The sequence below is a fragment of the Dysidea avara genome, chromosome 8 (assembly GCF_963678975.1).
Source record: "Dysidea avara chromosome 8, odDysAvar1.4, whole genome shotgun sequence".
Lineage (NCBI taxonomy): Eukaryota > Metazoa > Porifera > Demospongiae > Dictyoceratida > Dysideidae > Dysidea > Dysidea avara.
The window spans coordinates 34,652,306-34,674,453 of record NC_089279.1 but is presented as its reverse complement, the minus strand read 5'-3'; the positions used below and the strand labels follow the sequence as shown (position 1 = coordinate 34,674,453).

Below are 22,148 nucleotides of genomic sequence, written 5' to 3'. Positions count from 1 at the left end.
TAGTTTTTAGTTTTGCTTCTCTGGAGACATGGGTAATGCTTGGGCAACAAACCCCAGGGTATAGTACAGTACACAGGGGCGGATCCAGGGGGGGGGGGGGGGGGGGGCTTTGGGGGCTGAAGCCCCCCCCTTCATATTTAGGCCTTACTTGATCAATATGCTGAGTATTATAATGAAATTTTGTCTTAGCATAATTATATGATCACTAATAATACAAATACTCATAAAACCACCTTATAAACGTCTTTCCAAGGTATTATCAGTGGATTTATACTAAAATTTATGCAACAAGGACCCGAATCAGCATTGGAGGTTTACAAGATCGAGATACTCTAATAGAGCAGTCAGCTAACTACTCTAATAGAACATTCACTGGAAACATGTAGTTGGTTCTGTTATGGAATTTTTCCAAATCTGCTTGCACCTATCACTGCTTGAAGTATCTTAGTTTACTACAGTGGCATATCCCCAGTACATGGAACAGTTAATTGTTTGTAATTTTAGTAGTTTTTCAGTAAACCCGCATTCACTGATGTTTTACTGAGAGTTTAAAACTTAGTAAAATAATTATGTTCCATATACTTAAGTCTACTGACACTTTACTATCAGTATATCTATAGCAAGGCATCTTAACAAATTAGTAAACTAAGAACCTTCAAGCAGTGTATACATGCAATGAAATGAATTGGTCTGTTTAAAGGGCTTCATTCATCTACTTGTGTAGTTAATATGTATGACAATACTTAATTCAGGTTCACAATTTCCATTGAAAAATGCTCTCAGATTCAATCTTGTATTGTTCAAATTTCAAAATTTTCCACTTTCAACATTATTATTCTAACATGCACCTATGCAGTGTTGTGCAATTGTGAGAGGGGTGCATCATGTACTTGGTTGTCTGTACCTACCCAAACTTTTCCATTAGCAAAATGCTTCAGAGAGCCATACCTATATAATCTAAAGGCAGTATATAAAATATCTACAGGCAGAAAATATTATGAATTTTATGTGGAAATGTCTCCAAATTGTAGTGTTTTAGCATCTATTTTTCAAAATTTTCCTGGGGGGGCATGCCCCCAGATCCCCCTAGTTCCAGCATGCTTCGCATGCTGGGAAGTGTGCTTCACTACCTCTACCCAAGAGATTAGCCTCCCCCTTTTATAAATCCTAGATCCACCCCTGGTACAATTCCTGGGAAATTCTGCCATTATAGAAAACGAGTGGCAATAGATTCCAGCTTTGAAGGGGACAGTATCAACACACAGGTGAAATAGCAATGAATTTATATAGTTTCTGTAAATCCATAGCTTATAATGGGGAGCAAATCAGTTGCAGTATGCAAGTCAGACAGACAGCATACCATGCATTTACTTGCAGCCTTCTTTGTAGCACTTAAGGAGACATCAATTATCTTTCCCAAAAAAATTGTATATCTTTCTGTGATGGATCTAGTCGTTCCTTTAGATAGAGATAGGCCTTGTGGAATAACCTCGTTTGGTGTCATAAAAACAGAAAGAAACACACTTTGGAGGTTTAAAAGGTAAGTCTAAATCAGCTGCTCACAATAGATCAAAATCACATCGTCAGCATCATAGCCTTTACAAGAATGTTCCATTGAGTCACTTCAGATTGCAATTGTCTGTTTCACCTTATTAGTTACCTGTCTAAAGTCTCCAATATCTGTTTGTTAGGTTGCTGGGTAGCTCAAAGGCTGCAGCACAAGTTGTCCCTGTAAAGTAGCTACAACTATAGTTTTTTTGCATGTCCAGATTAGCCCCCTCCCTAGCTGTGTGGCATCCTCCTGTTTGGTGGCCTTGTTATTATACTATACAGCAATCAGTGCAGATTATAATGCACGGGTGTGTCACATTGAATTCGTATACAAGTTCAGCTAATCGCGAAAAATTCTGCTCGCAAATTTTATTTCAAGACGTCTTGAAAGCTTGCTCTTTACGTACTGACGGGCACTTGATCCGAAGAGAAGTGCAATCGACGAACAGTAAGATATTATTGAAGAACCTACTAATATTTGAAACAAAAGAAATACGTCATTGTTGTTTCCAAGCAACTAATCACGTGCAACAAGCGTTTCCAATAGCGCGCGTGTTCTCTGTGCGAGAAAGATATTGCAGTTCTATAATTTGTGCTCGAATTTGTGCGATATCAACGTTGATTTTTCGCAATGTTTGGTGGACGTCGTGTTCAGTGGGTTTCTGGTATGTTTACAGGGCACAATAATTCTGTAGACGCATCATTTGTAGCTAGCTATAAATTTTGCGATAAAATATATTAGATTATAAAATTATTTGTGATTTATAGCGGTGTGGCAGAAAGTCAAGAATTCGTTCCTTACTACAAGGACATTGTGCAATCATCGTAAGTAATTAATCCAGTGAAGCTGTATGTGGTGTAGACTTGTACATAGATTGTGTGTGTGTGTGTGCGTGCGTGCGTGCGTGCGTGCGTGCGTGCGTGCGTGCGTGCGTGCGTGTGTGTGTGTGACCATTTTATGGCAGTGGTACAGAGGAGTAGGAGGAGGTGTGTGCGTGCGTGCGTGCGTGTGTGTGTGTGTGGGACCATTTTATGGCAGTGGTACAGAGGAGTAGGAGGAGGTGTGTGTGCGTGCGTGCGTGCGTGCGTGCGTGCGTGCGTGCGTGCGTGCGTGCGTGCGTGCGTGTGTGTGACCATTTTATGGCAGTGGTACAGAGGAGTAGGAGGAGGTATGTATGGTGGCCGAGAAGGACACTCCGCTGCGCCTTGTGAAAACCGCTGCGGTCCTTTGATATCCGCTGCGGACTAGTGAGAGCCGCTGCGGATTTGTTGACTCACGTGATAATCTTAATCTGGCCACGTGCGATCTGTTTGTCACCTGAAAACTGACTCGTGAAGAACTATGATATTAAAATATAGAATTTATTGTTAAAGGAAGGATCTAGTCTAAGAAGAACTACAACTCGCTTGATGGTGGGCGTGTTCAAGAATTGATACAACTTGACACAGTGAGAGCGTTTGTCAACTGTTAAGAGAGGTGGAGTTTTGAAACGCGAATTTCAAGGCCAAGAACTCGAAAGCAGGCACTACTATAATGTATTTTAATCATTTCGAGACTGGCTGGTGTTGACATGCAGTGGTATTTAATAGTCTACTCATTTTCTGAGCATATCAGCATTATTTACAACTGTCTGTCAGGTTATACAGGGTTGTATGGACTATACGCATGCTGTGATCATGAGGTTTTAAATGTCTGGTCATTGCAATGTCATCTGTATTCTATTGTCAAGACAGATTACTAAAGCAGTCTATGAGATTCTAAATCTTGTTCATGAAAAATCTAGCCTAAAAAGTATTTACAACTAAGTTGACTCGTTTGATGGTGGAGAAATGAGACAACAACTCAAACAATCGAGAGCATTTGTCAGCTGAATGTGATTTTAAGGTGACAGGAAGCAGGATTATATAATGTATTCCAATTATTTGAGACTGGCTGGTGTTGACATGTATCAGTGAGCCACTTGTATTATGTCATTTAATAATTGTTGACGTGGATAATACCATGAGGATATCAGGACTATGCTGTAATTCCCTGCTCACAAAATAATTGAATTTCTTGGTCAAGCATTGCGATGTCCAGTCCAGTTGAAGCTCCAGTAGGCAGTAGCCATTGTAAAAGAGAGAGAATGTATGATGTCTAGTCGTTTCTGTAACATAACCTGATGGTATGCCAGAATTTGTGATATTTACTTTAATCATTTTTTCATGTATTTTTTTAAAATGTTCTGTTTATGGTGTCCACATGAACATGAGCGATCTAGTAGTCATGAAGATTAAGTGCTATCATTGTAAATATTAAGTTTTCTATGACGTGTCACCATGTAAACATATTGTGTTTGTATATAGTTGTTTGTTTTGTTTACTGGTAAGTTGTGTGCTGTTAAAAGATACCATATCTGGTGGACTTTTGGATAAGTGGTAGCTACATAGCAGATTTTGAAAACAATCTTGTGGTTCTGGGGAAAGTGACATTTTATGGTTGGAAAATGTGCAACATACTGTACCATTCATAACTGGTACCATCCAAGTTGTTATTCCTATCAGGCAAAGCATGTTGGGATGTTGAAGTTGAAATATTCTAGTAGAACAGCCCTTGATTCTGACAGAACAGCCGCATCAGGTAATGGTGGTCAACAATAATAAGTACAGATTGAATTCACGGTTTATATCAAGACATAGCTAAATGATGTATGTGTTATGTGTGACATATGAGTAATGAAACTGAAAAGGATATGGCAGCCAGTGAGGGAGCAGGTTATGAGTTGGAGTTATGATTCAGATGGGAGGACACAGAAAAGGAGACTGGACCTAGAAAGTGCATGGCCTACTCTAAACTAGGCCTAAGGGTGCACATAACTTCAAGCAGCATTTGCATGCTGTAATAGAATTACTTGATCCTAGGATCAAAACTGGCCATGGGGTGATTGCACAGTAATACTTGGTAAAGAAACCATCAGTTAGCACATACCATGGTAGTGCAACACTTGAACTCTCAGCCAAATCATTTAGATGATCAGTTACTATTCAGGCACAATGTAAAGTTTAAAAATATTCTTTGACATTGAAGCAAAATGGAATTAAATTTTGAGATTAAGTACTGAAACAAGAGAGGTCACTTACATCTGCACTACAAGTGGGCATTTAATCGCTACTTCAGTCATGGCCATGACTAGGCCTGAGCCAAATAAATGCTCAAAATTTTGCCAAAAATGCTCTCAGGAAATTCCCAAAACCTTCACCTCGTTCAGTGTTCCCATTATGCCTGCATTATGCTCCTTGGGTAACAACAAATATTTTGGAACATTTTAATCAGTGAATGCTCTATTAGAGTATTTCACTACGAAGTGACTGTTCTATTAGAAAGTATGTACAATGGATTAATTTTGCGTGCTGTATATTGTAGTTTGCAGTTTCCACACTGACTGCTCTATTAGCCTCATAGTTTAAAATATCCACCTAATATGCTAGCATTATGTTGGCATAGTATTCCAGCCATAATTAGGGATGATAAGTGTCCACTAGTATATCTACAGGTGTAGGTGAATCTGCTTATCTTCACTTTTTATTTCTATGGTCCTTATTGAATGTTCCTAATTTCCTTTTTCACTTTTATACAAGCATGACTGAACTTGTGCATACCACATCCAGCTAGATCAAAAGAAAGAATTTGTGCCAGACTTAGCATAAAATTATTTTTTGGATGTGAACATGTGCTCAAGTAGTAGACATTACACTTAGTTTCAGCTATTTGTTCAGCCTATTACACAGCATTACAAACCAAGAGCAATCTGGTCACTAAATGATATAAATGTGTGCACTACTATAAAAGCCATAATGCACTGCTGTGAATTGATACCTTGTGTTGTCAGCAAAAAGAAATGTGATGCAAGAGATCACAAAGGTGAGTCCATGATGAGTGCATTGTGTGTACTTCGATATGCCAAAAGGCACCTGAAGCAATACTGTCACCTAGCTTACTCATTCATTTGTGAGGGGGTCAGTGGATAAAGGGGACATACGCCATTTTAGATTTTCCATTTTCAATGGCTTGTTTTAGCCATATGAATAATGTTGACACAATAAACAGAATTTAAAAGTCCATGGCAGTCTCAAATTAACTTTTAGCAAATAATTCAATTATGTCCCAAAATTCTGTTTAATGCCTACTATATATGTGGTCACCTGAATTTTCAAATGGTACTTGTCTCCTTTTGCCACTGGCCCCTTCAATTGCATTCATGTAATAAGGCATTAGTAGTCAGATAGTATTGTTAATTTTGTAGAAAGCTATTGGAAGCATTTTGATCAGGTCAGGGGTGAAAGTGGGGGGGGGGGGGGCAAGTCGGCTGTAAGTTACAAAGTGTTTTAAAATCATCAACTGTATCTTCAATACCAGGGGGGCCTGGGGGCATGCTCCCACTAGAAAATTTGAGATTTGAATGCTTCAAGATTGAATCTGAGAGCATTGTCAGTGGTAAACATGTACTTGAATAGGATAATCCTATGGTATTATGGCAATGACTATCATTCAGATACTGTAAAATTAGATACACCAGTAATTGAAGTCATTTCAGATCGACTCATGCTCTTGATTACATATAGATATATGTGTTAATGAAGACATATTGAATTGATTGTGTAGCAGAATCAATTGCAACTTAAGGCCACTACAATGAGATTACTTGTTTCTCATCAACCGCCCGCACCAAAATTTTCTTTTGCCCATGCGCACTCATTATTGCACAAGATGGCAGCATGGCTTTTTTGAGTGTTGTGGTAGTGGGTTTATCACGTAGAAAAGCACTATTTCCATGAAAAACTGCAATCCCATTGAGATACAGACACCATTTATGAGTGTTTTTTACTTCTGTGTTGATTAGAGAGCTTTCTGGAGCATCAACAACCACCAAGGCATCAACAGTGAGTGCTACAGTGTACATTAGACCATACACTAGCATTGGTATCGTGACCTGCATGCCCTATGTGCAGGGCCATCATATCTAAGAGACATAGTAGCTTTAGTGTTGCTACTTCTGCCACAAGCTTACACAGCCCCTCCCCCTAATAAGACTGACCAGCCTACATGTGCTAACACTGCTGCTGCATGGTACATGACTCCAAGACTGGTGGAACTTTCGTAAAGGACTTGAATGCTTTGTTACTGAAGTTGAAGTTTATGTGCACTTGGAATTTTACCCTCAGTGTGCACCAGTGCTTGGTGTGCATCCTGCCAATAGCCTAAAATAAAGGATTATTATACTGGTTTTGTACAAATATGCTATGGCTTGTGCAATAATGAGATAATGAGATAACCCGCACGCCCGCATGTGTTACTCTATGAGAAGTTGATGAGAAACAAGTTATCTCATTGTAGTGGCCTAATTATGATTCCGCTGAATGTTCTATTAGAGTAGTTGGATGACTGCTCTATTAGAGTATATCGATGTTGTACACTCCCAGCACTGATTCATGCAGTACTCCATTCTTGCATAACCTTTAGCACAAATCCCAGTAAATTGAGGAAAAGTAAGCTAATGACTACTCTTTGGCAACTGGCATTGAGGGGGCACCCCCCCCCCCCATTTTTCTGCCCCTGACGTTAAAGGCACCTCTTGGATTGATTATATCTACTAAGAAAGGTGCCATGAAGGTATTGTGAGGCTGGTTTGTTGTGAGAAAATGCAAACCTCCATTATCCCTCACAGTACTACTGTATGATAAACTGCTTTTGACAACTGATAATATGGTGCAGGTTCATGGCACCCACCATTTTAAGACTCTGTTATTCTATTGGAATTCAGCAATATAAGAATTAATGGTGTTAAACAAAAGTGGTCCTGATTGTGATGCAGCCAGATCCTTTATGAAGACCAAGTTCTGTTCACACACATACCTGTTACTCGCCATAATAATACAATTAAATATTTTATACAGACTGGAGTGAAATCTAGGGTCTCGCACAACTAACAAAGTACTATATACATAAGATACTTCCGAAACTTATCAATTTACTTTTTAAAGTCAAAGCTCCCTTGTTTTGGTATGTCAACAAATTTGGGTTGGAACGAATGTACAAATACATCCTCCAAAGCTTCTTTTGAAAATGTTACCGAAGCTTCGTTACAAATGTCATGTCAACAGTTAATGGTAATTAGGGTGTACACTGTAGTACAAACTCCTACACTGTTATAGCTCTAGTACAACCAGTTTTGAACTATAACCAAAAAAATATAAATGGCAGTTTCCACAAGGAGTGACAATACTAGTGCAACTTGTTAGTATCCACAGTAATGAAACTTTGGTGGCATCCAAATGTTATGAAACCAAATGAAGCTTCAAAATTTTTGTTTACTTGTGGTATTTATTACTTTTACTTCAGTGATCCAGTAAAACACACATAAGACCCCTTATATTTAATGCGTAGGAAATTTGAAGGTGCAATCAGGCTAGCTCTAGATTCATGAATACAGTGGAACCTCTCTTGACAAACATCCTGAATTAAGAACACAATAGAAAAAACCTCCGTAAAAATGACAAAATTTTGGTCCCAACAGTCTGGTTAATACATTTTTTTACCTCTGAAAGAGGAAAACCTCAGCAAAAAGTGCTCAAAAATTCTGGGTCCTAAATGTTCGCAATAGAGAGATTCTACTGTACTGAATAAGTGTTGGCTGTCGATTGAAGGCATTCGATTTGACAAATTGCACTGTAATGACCACTATCAATATTGTCATGACTCCAAGCTGTATAATAGGCTTCTAAAGTAATAACCTGTCAATACTTTTTCTTGACAATAGAATACAAATGACATCACAACATAACTGCAAGAAATAAAACCGCACGATCACATACCATTTACAAAAACATGTCAGTGTTATTCTTCAGTCAAAAAATTAGTGTGTTGATGTTCCAAGTGTAAAACTGACTGAAGTAAATAATGGATGGCGTTCAGAAATTTTGACATACTATCAACCCACGAATGTTGCAGAAATGAGCAGACATTTAAAACTTCACAGCTTGAGTATTGTCCATACAACCCTGTAGATCTGACTGACAGTTGGAAACAATCCTGATACAATGACAGATGAGTAGACACTACTGCATGTCAACACCAGCCACTCTCGAATTAATTAGAACACATTATATTCCTTGAAATTCGCGTTTCAAAACTCCACCTCTGTTTAACAGTTGACAAACGCTCTCAATTGTTTGTCAAGTTGCTGTGTCAGTTCTTGAACACGCCCTCCATCAAGAGTCAACTTAGTTGTAATTACTTCTTAGACTAGATCCTTCTTTTTAACAACAATTCTATATTATCATAGTTCTTCACGAGTCAGTTTGTCAGGTGACAAACAGATCGCACGTGGCCAGATTAAGATTATCACGTGAGTCAACAAATCCGCAGCAGCTCTCACTAGTCCGCAGCGGAGTGTCCTTCTTGGCCACCATATTATGGTTATGAAAAAATGATTAAAGTAAATATCACAAATTCTGGCATACCATCAGGTTATGTTACAGAAACGACTAGACATCATACATTCTCTCTCTTTTACAATGGCTACTGCCTACTGGAGCTTCAACTGGACTGGACATCGCAATGCTTGACCAAGAAATTCAATTATTTTGTGAGCAGGGAATTACAGCATAGTCCTGATATCCTCATGGTATTATCCACGTCAACAATTATTAAATGACATAATACAAGTGGCTCACTGATACATGTCAACACCAGCCAGTCTCAAATAATTGGAATACATTATATAATCCTGCTTCCTGTCACCTTAAAATCACATTCAGCTGACAAATGCTCTCGATTGTTTGAGTTGTTGTCTCATTTCTCCACCATCAAACGAGTCAACTTAGTTGTAAATACTTTTTAGGCTAGATTTTTCATGAACAAGATTTAGAATCTCATAGACTGCTTTAGTAATCTGTCTTGACAATAGAATACAGATGACATTGCAATGACCAGACATTTAAAACCTCATGATCACAGCATGCGTATAGTCCATACAACCCTGTATAACCTGACAGACAGTTGTAAATAATGCTGATATGCTCAGAAAATGAGTAGACTATTAAATACCACTGCATGTCAACACCAGCCAGTCTCGAAATGATTAAAATACATTATAGTAGTGCCTGCTTTCGAGTTCTTGGCCTTGAAATTCGCGTTTCAAAACTCCACCTCTCTTAACAGTTGACAAACGCTCTCACTGTGTCAAGTTGTATCAATTCTTGAACACGCCCACCATCAAGCGAGTTGTAGTTCTTCTTAGACTAGATCCTTCCTTTAACAATAAATTCTATATTTTAATATCATAGTTCTTCACGAGTCAGTTTTCAGGTGACAAACAGATCGCACGTGGCCAGATTAAGATTATCACGTGAGTCAACAAATCCGCAGCGGCTCTCACTAGTCCGCAGCGGATATCAAAGGACCGCAGCGGTTTTCACAAGGCGCAGCGGAGTGTCCTTCTCGGCCACCATACATACCTCCTCCTACTCCTCTGTACCACTGCCATAAAATGGTCACACACACGCACGCACGCACGCACGCACGCACGCACGCACGCACGCACGCACGCACGCACACACACCTCCTCCTACTCCTCTGTACCACTGCCATAAAATGGTCCCACACACACACACACGCACGCACGCACGCACACACCTCCTCCTACTCCTCTGTACCACTGCCATAAAATGGTCACACACACGCACGCACGCACGCACGCACGCACGCACGCACGCACGCACGCACGCACGCACGCACGCACGCACGCACGCACGCACGCACGCACACACACACACACAATCTATGTACAAGTCTACACCACATACAGCTTCACTGGATTAATTACTTACGATGATTGCACAATGTCCTTGTAGTAAGGAACGAATTCTTGACTTTCTGCCACACCGCTATAAATCACAAATAATTTTATAATCTAATATATTTTATCGCAAAATTTATAGCTATAAATATATTTTATCGCAAGTTGTGTCAATTCTTGAACACGCCCACCATCAAACGAGTTGTAGTTCTTCTTAGACTAGATCCTTCCTTTAACAATAAATTCTATATTCATAGACTGGTTAATATCATAGTTCTTCACGAGTCAGTTTTCAGGTGACAAACAGATCGCACGTGGCCAGATTAAGATTATCACGTGAGTCAACAAATCCGCAGCGGCTCTCACTAGTCCGCAGCGGCTTCAAAGGACCGCAGCGGATATCAAAGGACAGCAGCGGTTTTCACAAGGCGCAGCGGAGTGTCCTTCTCGGCCACCATAGGTATGCGTGCGTGCGTGCGTGTGTGTGTGTGTGTGTGTGACCATTTTATGGCAGTAGTAGGAGGAGGTGTGTGCGTGCGTGTGTGTGTGTGTGTATGTGTGTGTGTGTGTTGCAAGGCTTGTACCGATGCTTTTTGGATACACCGTACAGATATTTCTTTATTTTGTTAACAGCCTTAGCTGGGAGAGCCATGGAAGTGCTCTTGAAGTCTTTGTACTTTTGCCTAAGATACATCTTATGGGGTGAGAGGTGTTCATGTATACAGCGTACAGTGCAAACACTTATATGTATCACAATTTTGGCATTACTTTTTGGACTGGATGCTACTAACAACGAAGAACAACAAGGTGGTCAGGTCAAGGAAGTAGAGCCACCAGATAAACATCAATCTATCGTGTGTGAATCTTTAAAGCCAGCACCTCCCAAAGTGGCAACATCATTTTCAAATGTATTGTCAATACTTGTTTACGAATATGTGATATATTCTCACTATCCAGAACAACTCACCTGCTGCTATAGCTACTGTAGGGCCTAGCATCAATGAGGTAGTTGTGGAGATGGAGACATCTAACACATCATCCCATCATTATCAAGGTTACTACATCAAACAATAATAACTTAACAATGTATATTGCAGCAGAAGAAGATCCTGAAGCTATATACCGGGATGTACTGTTTAGCAACAGGAATGCCCACATCACACATACTAACATACCAATAGTGTATGATCGACCAGACACCTTCTGGGAATTGATTGGGAAGCCTGTTGTTAAACAGTACGAACCAGTTTACGAACAACCAAGGAGTTATGAAGATGTCCTTTGGCCAGCTCCAACCCTACCAGCTGTTACCATCCCCCAACTGGAGCCTGCTACCTCTCTGTACACTACAACATCACACTACCATCATAATGTGAGTCAAAGACACTTTAATCCAATAAATTAACTCATTGTCATTCAGCTAAATGAATATGATGACATCAGCAGTGCAGACACCAGTGTGTTCTCTCTGCACACTGACAGAGAAGAATGGGAAGTCATTCCACAACTACCTCAACCAGTCAGTAATATAACTGACATGGCTGTGCTTGACCAAGTATGAGTACAGAAATGATCATAATATTATGAATTAGTATATTATTGTACACTGTAGGTATCAAGCAGTACTGTAGAAGTGGCACCAGCAACTGGAAAGAACTTGTTCTCAGTGTTCTTCAAGATCGTGTACCGCGTGGTCAGGCACCAAGTGTGTGTGTCAGTGCCATTTAAGACCAAAAAGTGAGCAAAACATTTATGTGCTACAAAGCATTTTGAATACGTATCTACGTACATACATTCACATAATTTTTAATAAGGGCCTGGTCATGACAACTTACCACACCTGTATGTTATATTAGAATGTTTGAATACGCTGAATGTGTTATAACCACTTTAGGAGTAGTGTTGGAATAAGGGACACCATGCGGTCACTTCACCACCTAACAGAGGACTACCACTCTCAACACATGAACAGCCATGCTTTGATGACTGCTCTAGAACAGCTAAATGAAGCTGAGAATGAAGGTGATACTAATGAGGTTAGATCAATCAGATGATGACTAAATCATGTTTACAAGTTACACTACAGGTGATCGAGGCTTACGCTGCAGTAACCAAATGTTGTAGCAAACTAAGCCACTGCAAGAAGCTGGGAGAACACTGCATCAAACAGGCCAACAAGCAGTAAGTGTGCTAACATATACTGTATGATGTACAGTACAAACACGGTGTACATATATTATATAATTCCAGGTCATCAAAGCTCAGTCTAACTACTGAAGACTTGTCATCATATGTCCAATTGTTAACTGCCACTAGCAGCTTTAAGTTGAACAATGGAGATCTGGAAGCTGCCAGTCAGTCAGGTAGACATGTTCAGTTAGTAGCTCACCTATTAACACACTTACAAAATGTAGGAGAGATGGCTTTATCCACTGCTGCTAACTTGGAGGATTATCAGTTATTACTCCTAGCCATTCCTCAACACCTTGAGGTTCAGTTGATGATGTTTAAGTGAGTGTAACACTGTTACACAAATACCCACCCACACATACACGCACACACACACACACACACACACACACACACACACACACACACACACACACACACACACATACACACACACACAAACTCCCACGCTTGCCTGTTATGTGAGACATGGATAGTTAGCATTTGCTTCCCCAGTTAACACCAAGCACACCCATTGATGATACGGCTGAGTGGGCTGTTTCCTTGGGTCACTATAGGTCCCCATTTAAACAGCTGAGGCAATGTTTCTTGCTCAAGGAACAGCAACGTCAACTGGGCATTGAACCTGCAACCTTTCCCCACTTTGCAATGCTAAACACACAGTCACAAACACTATTGAACCATTTAAGTGAAGCCATTCACTGGATTATGCTCCCCACCATTGGTAGTGGATCAAACCATGGCTACCCCTTTCTCCCTTGTGGACATGTCGTTTGACACTTGTGTCTGGTGATGTCCTGTCTCCTACAAAATTCATGATGGGCATATTTCACAATTAATTGAACTGTGCAGAAAGTTCAGTGTTCTGCACCCTCTTCTTGTCCTTCCTGGCATACATCTCCACACGTTTCTGTCAGGGCAAGGCAATGCCAATCAGCCTCAGCAATATTGAACCTACCTCACCTTGTCTCTCCAATGAAGCTTGACTCCATGTGGAGGCCGAGCCTGTGGCAACCACCCAAACAGTAGTCTATTTGGGATCCTAACATCATCTATTCTTGTTTTGTGACCAAGCCGGCACAAACGTCTAATAGATAGCATATCTTTCACAGATGTCTCCATTCCAAACATACTTCTTATTTGGGCATTGGTAAGGTATCTATATAATTCTTTGCTCAACTTTACTAACACCCAGTATACAATGTATACATCGATATTAAAAACTCAATCTTTCTAATGGTCTGTTCTTTAATTGTGCAAGGCTCAGCCCCATACAACAATACTATGGCCCCAATACCATGGAACAGTAGAACATCTTCTTGGTAGACAATGAAAGACTCCTATCACTAAACACAGAGCTACGCAAAGACCCAAGAGACCTTTCCAATCTCCTGACAACACATACACACACACACACTATTATCTTATATAACACGTACCATAAAAACACACATTGTACAGATATTTTTAGACATTATTGACACATTTTGCCACTAAATTTTAGCATTGAAGCTGTCAAGAGTGCATTAGAGAATTTTAAGGAAATAGTTACAGTGATGGAGGATACAAAGTTGACAGCACTCTATCACTGTTATGAGCTAGACGTGCTCTTGGAGACTGGTAAATAAACTATCACTAACTTGATTGTGTAGAAAATTGTGGTTCCTTGTAGGGATAAAACCTGATGAAATGGACCGTCTGGTATCATTTGTAGAAGACCATGAGTTGAACAGTGACAATGAGAACTTCTTTCTCACTGCCAGCATACCAACATGGTGGGTGTATTAAGAGATGTACTATAGTTATGTCTTTGCATTGGCAAGCGTGTCTTTTTATTTCATTTATTATTGTACACCTATAGGTACTGCAGAAATGAGGAGTGGGGACCAGCTGAACGGAGCCTGAAGATTGCTCAAGGTAAGAACAAGAGTATAGCAACTTGTGGATGCTAATCTGTGATTTCTTTGCAGATTGTATGCCATCGAAGTTTGATACCCTTTTGGCTGTTAAGGGGTTATGTCGATACATCGAGTCATTTTTGATTATGTTATCTCATACCCCTAACAATAAGGATGTGAAAAAGAACATCAAACAGGTGTGCTGTATTAGTGTCTTCATTTTGTGCTGTTAACTATGATGTCATTCTATTTATAGATAATTGGGAAACTGAAGAAAGTCATCAAAAAATTTCCTGTGCTTAAGCCACGCTCAAAGTACTTGGAAGCTTACCACCTCATGATACAGAAGAAGACATCAGCAGCCAAAAGGAAGTTAAACTCTGCCATGAAGTCTGCCCAGGAAGCTCATAATTATTTGGAGCTATACTGGATTGAATGCAATAGAGCTAGCTGGTTCCTTCCAAACAATCATCGCAACACATTCTTTTCTTTACCATTACCAGTATATACATGACAGCAGACATTAAGTAGCAACAGCAGCAACAACACATGACACAACAACACATGGAGTAGCAGTGACACAACACATGGAGCAGCAACACAACACATGGAGTAGCAGTGACATAACACATGGAGCAGCAACACAACACATGGAGCAGCAGCAACACAATACATGGAGCAACAACACAACACATGGAGCAGCAGCAACACAACACATGGAGCAGCAGCAACACAACACATGGAGCAGCAGCAACACAACACATGGAGCAACAACACAACACATGGAGCAACAACACAACACATGGAGCAGCAGCAACACAACACATGGAGCAACAACACAACACATGGAGCAGCAGCAACACAACACATGGAGCAGCAGCAACACAACACATGGAGCAGCAGCAACACAACACATGGAGCAGCAGCAACACAACACATGGAGCAGCAGCAACACAACACATGGAGCAACAACACAACACATGGAGCAGCAACAGTTGATACAGTTGATATATACACAAACTTGAGTTTACCAGTGGAAAATGTAATTGCACGATAATATGACAGTAGAACTGTGGCAACACTTGATGCAGAAATGGCATCTATTATTACCCCTACTATATAGATGTCTTGTCAATGAGGGACTACAGTGAGTGCTTGATGGGTACTTGTATTGTGGAAATAGTGGTGTGTGGGGCTACAATAGTTTTGATGTTTAGCTGTACAGTAGTTAGAAAAGTGTGATAGGGGATGCATTTGTCACTGTCAGTGTTCTAGGTGCATGAATTTATAGCCAGATTCCCATTATTTTCCTGAATATTTTGGTAGTGCAGTAAGTTACCTGTCTACATCTTTTATTTGCAGGCATCACAGTGAAACAGTCCATGTCATACTTCATCAGTGTGTCACTGGAGAAATTCAGAGCTGCCAAGTTTCTATATACATAGTTTCATAGTGTACTGGTCTACTGGATAAAGTACTACCAAGATAACAACAGAGCCATTACTGGAAATAAGGTACTTAAGGTGTGTTGTATACGCAATGGCACCTTCATTAAATACAAGGCTTCTTTTTTGACTACCAGAATAGAACCTACACTTATGCTTTAATACCTATTGCCAATGACTAAAATAACAGGATTCAGATAATCAAAGTCCTTCTGTGCTCCTATAGTCATTCTGTCTCTTGTCAATAAAGTCCTTTGGTCCAAGTCGTTACTTAATATACTCTAATAGAACAGTCATGATTTGTAAGCACTGTTTGTAGCTACTCTGTTGTGATGATCACATTTAATACCAGTCTTGTATTAATTGCTGGTGCTATGCTAGATGGTCACTGAACCTGCTGCTATCTCATCCTGATTTTGACAACACCACATCTTGTATCTTCACTACTCAATGGTCCCTAAGGAAGTGATTGGCAAACAGGTAACAATTATGTGTATTACAGTAAAAGACTTTTTTTTACTTTTATAAACTGCAAATATTGAAAGTGGCAAAGCTGCATGAGGGCATAGTTGTCTGCCTACAGTGTGTCCGGAAGAATATATCTATAATGGTATACCATCTATTCATTTTCCTTGTTACATGTAGGCTGTTGAAGACTTCCCCATGGATGCACAGTCTGCCGAGAAGAGAAGTCTTGCTACCTTACTGGTTCATTTGGTAGTCATACACCACACATGAATCTGTGTCTGTACCAAAGACCACACCTACCTGTTGATTAGCTTACAGCCTGTTCACAAGCCGGGATAGTTCCTGCTGAGTGTCTCTGTTTGTGGTTGCCTGGTTGGATATTTTTCATGCTGTGTGTTGCGTGGAATTGTTTGAGCAGTCCATCACTACCTCCAGTACAAGTGGCAAAGCTGAAGGAATGAATGAATTCTGAATATTCATAATAATTAGTGAATTACAATTATGAATTGTTTTATTGTACAAGAGGCAAATCAATCTTATCCAAAACAGCCAAGCTGATAAAAGAGCGTGGATTTCCAAATATAAGCAAGATGTTATATCAAAAGTGATGATATTATAATTCATACTCTAACAAAGAGGTCAATAAATCTCTAATAGGGCAGTCATTATAATACAATACATTAAAGTTGGTTACTCTACTAATGTTCAATGGTGCTAGTTTAAGACCACTGAAATGCAAACGTGAAATTTAAAAGTTCAAGTGTACATCATGATCAACACTGGCTAGTGAAATCTTTTCTCTTTATTCTCATACCTGCAAGAAGACTAAAGCCTGTGAAGCAGGAGTCAGAAATGTAGATACTCTGTTGAATGCTTGTAGATCTGTCTTGATGCTTCACTCACCATCACACAAGCCACATGATTGTGAAGTAAAATTGCAACTGTAACCCAAGTTTTGGAAAAGTTTGTTTATTTTGCAAACTGCTTCACATCACATGATTAGCAAAGTTTGTTTTAATATGTTAATGTTTCTGGATTTTATTTCTTTGAATCCACACTTTTTCACAATACTGAAATTTTGGACTGCAGAGATGGACTACACAAGTCACTACATGTATAACTGTCACAGTATGTTGCAGCCCACAGGATGGATTTCCATTTCTATGAAATTGGTTGTACTAGTCCAGCACCTAAGCCATAAAACCATTTACTTTTTGATAAAAGCACCTAATTTTTTTATGGGGTTTAATTTGTAGTACGTGTACTGCAGGTGGATATTGTGTATTCTTATATAGCTGTGGCAGTGTAACACTAAGTGTGGATAGTGGCATTAACTGCTTCACTTAAAATGTTTTCATTGTAAACTGAAAAGAGAAAAGGGTGTGAGTTGGAATTAAGCCTCTTCTTTTTGCACTGCTATCTCACCATTGTGCCAAACATCCCGGCTGCTGTAATAATACTATTACTTAAATTTGAAATTTTATCCTAGTGTGTATAAACAATTTCTTTATTGCATCATATGGACATAATATTTTATGGTGCTTTTAAACACCATCCTGCCAATGTTGCTTCTCTAGCTGACCTACATAGTAGGTATTTTAATTCAATTTTAGCTACAAACTTGATGCTTAGAACCATTTGGCAACTTAATAATTGTTGATTCTGCGGCAGAATCAGTTTTTAAAGTATCCTCAAGGCAACAGTGCCCTGCAATCAGAAATTTTATGCTTGATCAGTTTGAGCTCCACATAAGTTTTCGTTCTACATGTATTATCTTATTTGAGTTTTAATTCTGCTTGTCTTTTCAGCATCTATAATATGTACTATTGAGATGCTGTAAAATATACACAGTATGGATATAGTTTGCCCTCCCCAGGTAAAACATTTGAATTTAAAAATCTTTCAGATCACTTGTCACATTGCTATAGGTGCAGTTGCAGTTATTGTTAGTATCTACTTTTCATTTTAACCGTTTTTCAAGATCCGGGTTTACATACTATAGTAGTACCAATAGTAGCCGTAGTAGAGTTGATGGTCAACAAGTATTCTTTGTAATGATGCATGCTGCATTGTTTATATAGTGTGTTTCCTTATAAGGAACATAATGTGGTTTACTTCCTAATAAGAATGTGTGATGTAAGGTACCAGGCTATCAATACCATCTGTATAATACTTGGTATGGTGTATATGTAATAGCCTACAACAACTATTTGAATTGTACTATACATCAGGAGCATATGCATAAAATCTATAAACACATAAATATAGCACTGATTCACTTTTATATTATAAACAAAATCTATTTCCCACCATCATGTGCAAATATTTTAGTGGTTAAAATGAAAGTTGATTTTTGACAGTAACACATTCACAGTATACTATATCACTGCAGGAGCAGTGGAGCAGGCCAAAAAATGAGGGGGTGGTGAAATTTCCACAGTAGGGAATTGGAAGCATACAACAGATATGGTACGTTGTATTTCATGGGGGTCTGGGGGCTTACCCTCAGGAAAACTTTCATATTTTAGAAGCCCAAAAGAGTCTACTTTAGACTGTTAATGTTTTTGCAAATAAATTAAGTATAGCTATTTACAGCTTTTAAAGGAAAGGTAAAAGGTGAGTGTTTAATTAGAGTGATTGGTCTATTAGAGTGACTGACTGCTCTTTTAAGAATATCTCAATCTTTTCATCAAGTGAGGTCATGGCCCCCTGGACCCTGGTTTCTCTGTTTCCACTGCCTATGAATCCAACCACAGGTATTATCTTTATAAATATTGTAACAATGCTTTATCTTTCTCATTAAGTTGTGCAGTTCTCATCGACTTGTAGCTAGCACATGGTTTTCTATTTGAGCTTAAAGGATCAAACAACTGGAAACATTTAATTTTAATGGAAACACTTTGATGTGGTATACAGAAGAAAGCCTCCTGTTGCTTGATATTGTTTAATCAATTTGATTGGTGCAATGTAATTAATTGACACATTATTTTATACTCTAATGAAAATTTGACTATATACGTATATATATAGGAATGTGTATACATAATGTAAAGGTCAGAGGTATATATATTACCTAGTATATTACTGATTATTAAAATTACAACATCATAGATGTAACTAGCTATACACTAGTTTTGTTTTGATACTCCAATAATTTCTATCATTGAAAGGTGCAGTTTACTAAGCGAATCTTCATTTCTAGAAATTGTGGACTGTGCCAATTGTATCCAAACCGAATGAGTCCATATGATGATTTATCATAGTGGTAGTTGAGGTTAATAGTAAAACATTTGTTGTACCACCATCCACTACTATGCTGAACTGCACAGTTGTTATTTAGACTCCTGTCATTGTCTCTGTCCCTCGTAGTGAACTCCATTGTGTTGTGATGAGCACTGAATGGATCTGTTGGAGTACTTCCTTTAAAATCAGAAATACTTAGTCGATAGCTATCTTCAGCTGGTCCTACTCTAAAGTGTCCATAATGCATATAAGATCTTGTTCCATTACTAAGTTGAAAGTCTATCCTCATCTCCCAATCTCCCTGACTAGTTAAATAATGTAGAGCTCTCAGACCATACCAAAACTCTGCAGTCAGTGATCCAAACCCATCTTCATACTCAACCCAGTCTCTATGAAAGTAATCTTTTTGTTTTAATGATTGTCTTCTTCTCTGTACCACCAGCCACCCACCACCTCCACTTGTACTGTCACAATATCCTTCTACATCCAAACACTTCACTCCACAGAAGTTAGCTAGAGTGTAAACACCTGATCTTCTCTTGTTGAAACTGGTAGAGTAGTTGTAGCCAAGACAGCAGCAATTCTCAAGAGGATCACTGCTGGATCTTTGACATTCTCCATCTGCTACTGCTATCCATCCTGCAGCAGCCACTACCAATAAAAATGTAATAGTAGTAGACTAGTATAGTAGTAGTCATAGTAGAGTTGATGATCAACTAGTTTTGTACTTTGTAATGATGCGTGCTAGATCAGTATTGTTTATAAACTATAATGAGTTACCTTATAAGGAACAATGTAGCGTGATGTAGTTTCTAATAAGAATGTGTAGTGGATGTATTGTACTTATATGGTAATCAGCTGGTCAATGTACTAAGACAAGGGCAATAAAATACACGGCTTCATCAATTATGATACTTAATTGATCCTTCCTGCATAGGGACAATTAAAATATGGGTGCACTACATAAATTACCAAATAAAGAAATGAATTGTTTATCAATACCATGTATTACCTTTATAAGGCTACATTTATAAAATATGTATATTGTAACTGTTATATATAGTCCCATGTAATGTCTTTAATATTATCCCACCAGTAGCTTGTTACTATATATGATTATACTGATCTTCACATCACACACCAAGTACAGTGATCATGAGTTTGACGATTGCTGCTTGTCAGTGAGACTTTTAGTGGAATATAATATAATATATAGACACTGACCTTTTGTCATAACTGCACAATTTTTATACTTTATAGTAACATTATATGAAGAACAAATTGCAAGGCATCCAATCAGAGGTGTAATATTATGATTATGTTCTTATAGTATTATTTCTAGTCCTTCTGATCATATGCCATGCAATTTGTTGTTCTGCATTAGGGATGCCATGACACAGAAATTTTTATGTCACATGTCATAGAGGTTTATGTCACATGTCATAGAGGTTTATGTCACAATATGTCATATATCACGGCATAAGCATGTGACATAAGCAATTCTTAAAGTTTCACAACTGACGCTGTTACTTATGAAACTGTATAACTATTTTGATTCAAACATGCAAAAATATCAACTTAAACATCAGCAATATTAACTATGACATCAACAACTAACATTGCTCATACAATTTTTCTCATATTTTATTGCATCAGATTTGATCAAAATGAATGAAAAAGTGTGTATTATCAGGAGATATTTTATTTCACGACACAAAGGAGTCTATGTCATATCATATCATGGCACTTTATGTCATGACATGTCACAACTATCGTGGCATCCTATTCTGCATACAAGAATATATCTTAATTTTCTAACACAACATTACTGTGATAAGACAATAATAGTGATACTGTAATGCTCCGACTCTAATCCAGTTAATACAGTATGTCCCTCCAATTATGCAATTTAGCCTATAATTGTCATATTATCACAATTAATGATGACTATCATCACATCCACTATGTCAATAGAGTAGCTGAGTGGGTGTATAAGATTGTATATGCATCTTATAGTTTAATGATGGATGTTCTATTAGAATATAGTTGACTGTTCTATTAGAGTATTTTAGTGTTCAGCAGCTTTTACACCTTTGAACCCCTCTTCTTCATTCCTAGAAAAGATTTTTGGAAGCCATATAATTATGGTTCAGGAATTTAAAAGTATGCGTACTGAAACCCTGAGAAGAGCAACTAGCTGATGGATTTTGGAAAATCAATGCTAGTCTTAATGTCACATTTTACAACTCAAATATTTATGATAAAATGAGGTATTCCAAACTTCAGCTTTACAATGATTAGAGTCATTAGTCAGTACCTTGAATTACAATAAATTCTGTGAAATATTTTAACAAGTGCTTCAAAGTGTGTATTTCACATGTGACAATAAGACTGATTTTACAAAATCCGGTCACATTTTATATATGATATTCTGAACAGCTAGCTTGAGGTTAATGGCAGCTTTAATTTCAATAATTTAATCTATGTAGAAACCTGCTCAAAAACTCATTGGTACA

At 38.5% G+C, this 22,148-nt stretch overlaps 2 protein-coding genes and 1 long non-coding RNA gene across 3 annotated transcripts; 2 read left to right on the top strand and 1 right to left on the bottom strand.

Annotated features, from left to right (window-relative positions):
- The first annotated feature begins 10,767 nt into the window (after positions 1-10,767).
- LOC136264417 (adenylate cyclase type 10-like) lies at positions 10,768-15,228 on the top strand. The gene is made up of 16 exons (XM_066059146.1): positions 10,768-10,848; positions 11,022-11,090; positions 11,145-11,296; positions 11,346-11,442; positions 11,486-11,760; positions 11,809-11,943; positions 12,001-12,125; positions 12,283-12,424; positions 12,475-12,569; positions 12,639-12,751; positions 12,803-12,899; positions 14,083-14,198; positions 14,251-14,353; positions 14,440-14,495; positions 14,549-14,673; positions 14,733-15,228. Exons 2-16 carry the CDS (start codon positions 11,039-11,041, stop codon positions 14,988-14,990), a joined length of 1,941 nt encoding a protein of 646 aa, XP_065915218.1. The 5' UTR covers positions 10,768-10,848; positions 11,022-11,038; the 3' UTR covers positions 14,991-15,228.
- Positions 15,229-15,426: 198 nt separating this feature from the next.
- LOC136264250 (uncharacterized) lies at positions 15,427-17,095 on the top strand. The gene is made up of 4 exons (XR_010705023.1): positions 15,427-15,623; positions 15,839-15,990; positions 16,303-16,401; positions 16,567-17,095. It is a non-coding gene; the product is annotated as an uncharacterized lncRNA (long non-coding RNA).
- A 2,454-nt stretch (positions 17,096-19,549) lies between these two features.
- Positions 19,550-20,866, bottom strand: LOC136264966 (fibrinogen C domain-containing protein 1-like). The gene is made up of 2 exons (XM_066059730.1): positions 20,857-20,866; positions 19,550-20,283 (listed from the first exon to the last, which is right to left on the bottom strand). Exons 1-2 carry the CDS (start codon positions 20,864-20,866, stop codon positions 19,550-19,552), a joined length of 744 nt encoding a protein of 247 aa, XP_065915802.1.
- Positions 20,867-22,148: the final 1,282 nt, after the last annotated feature.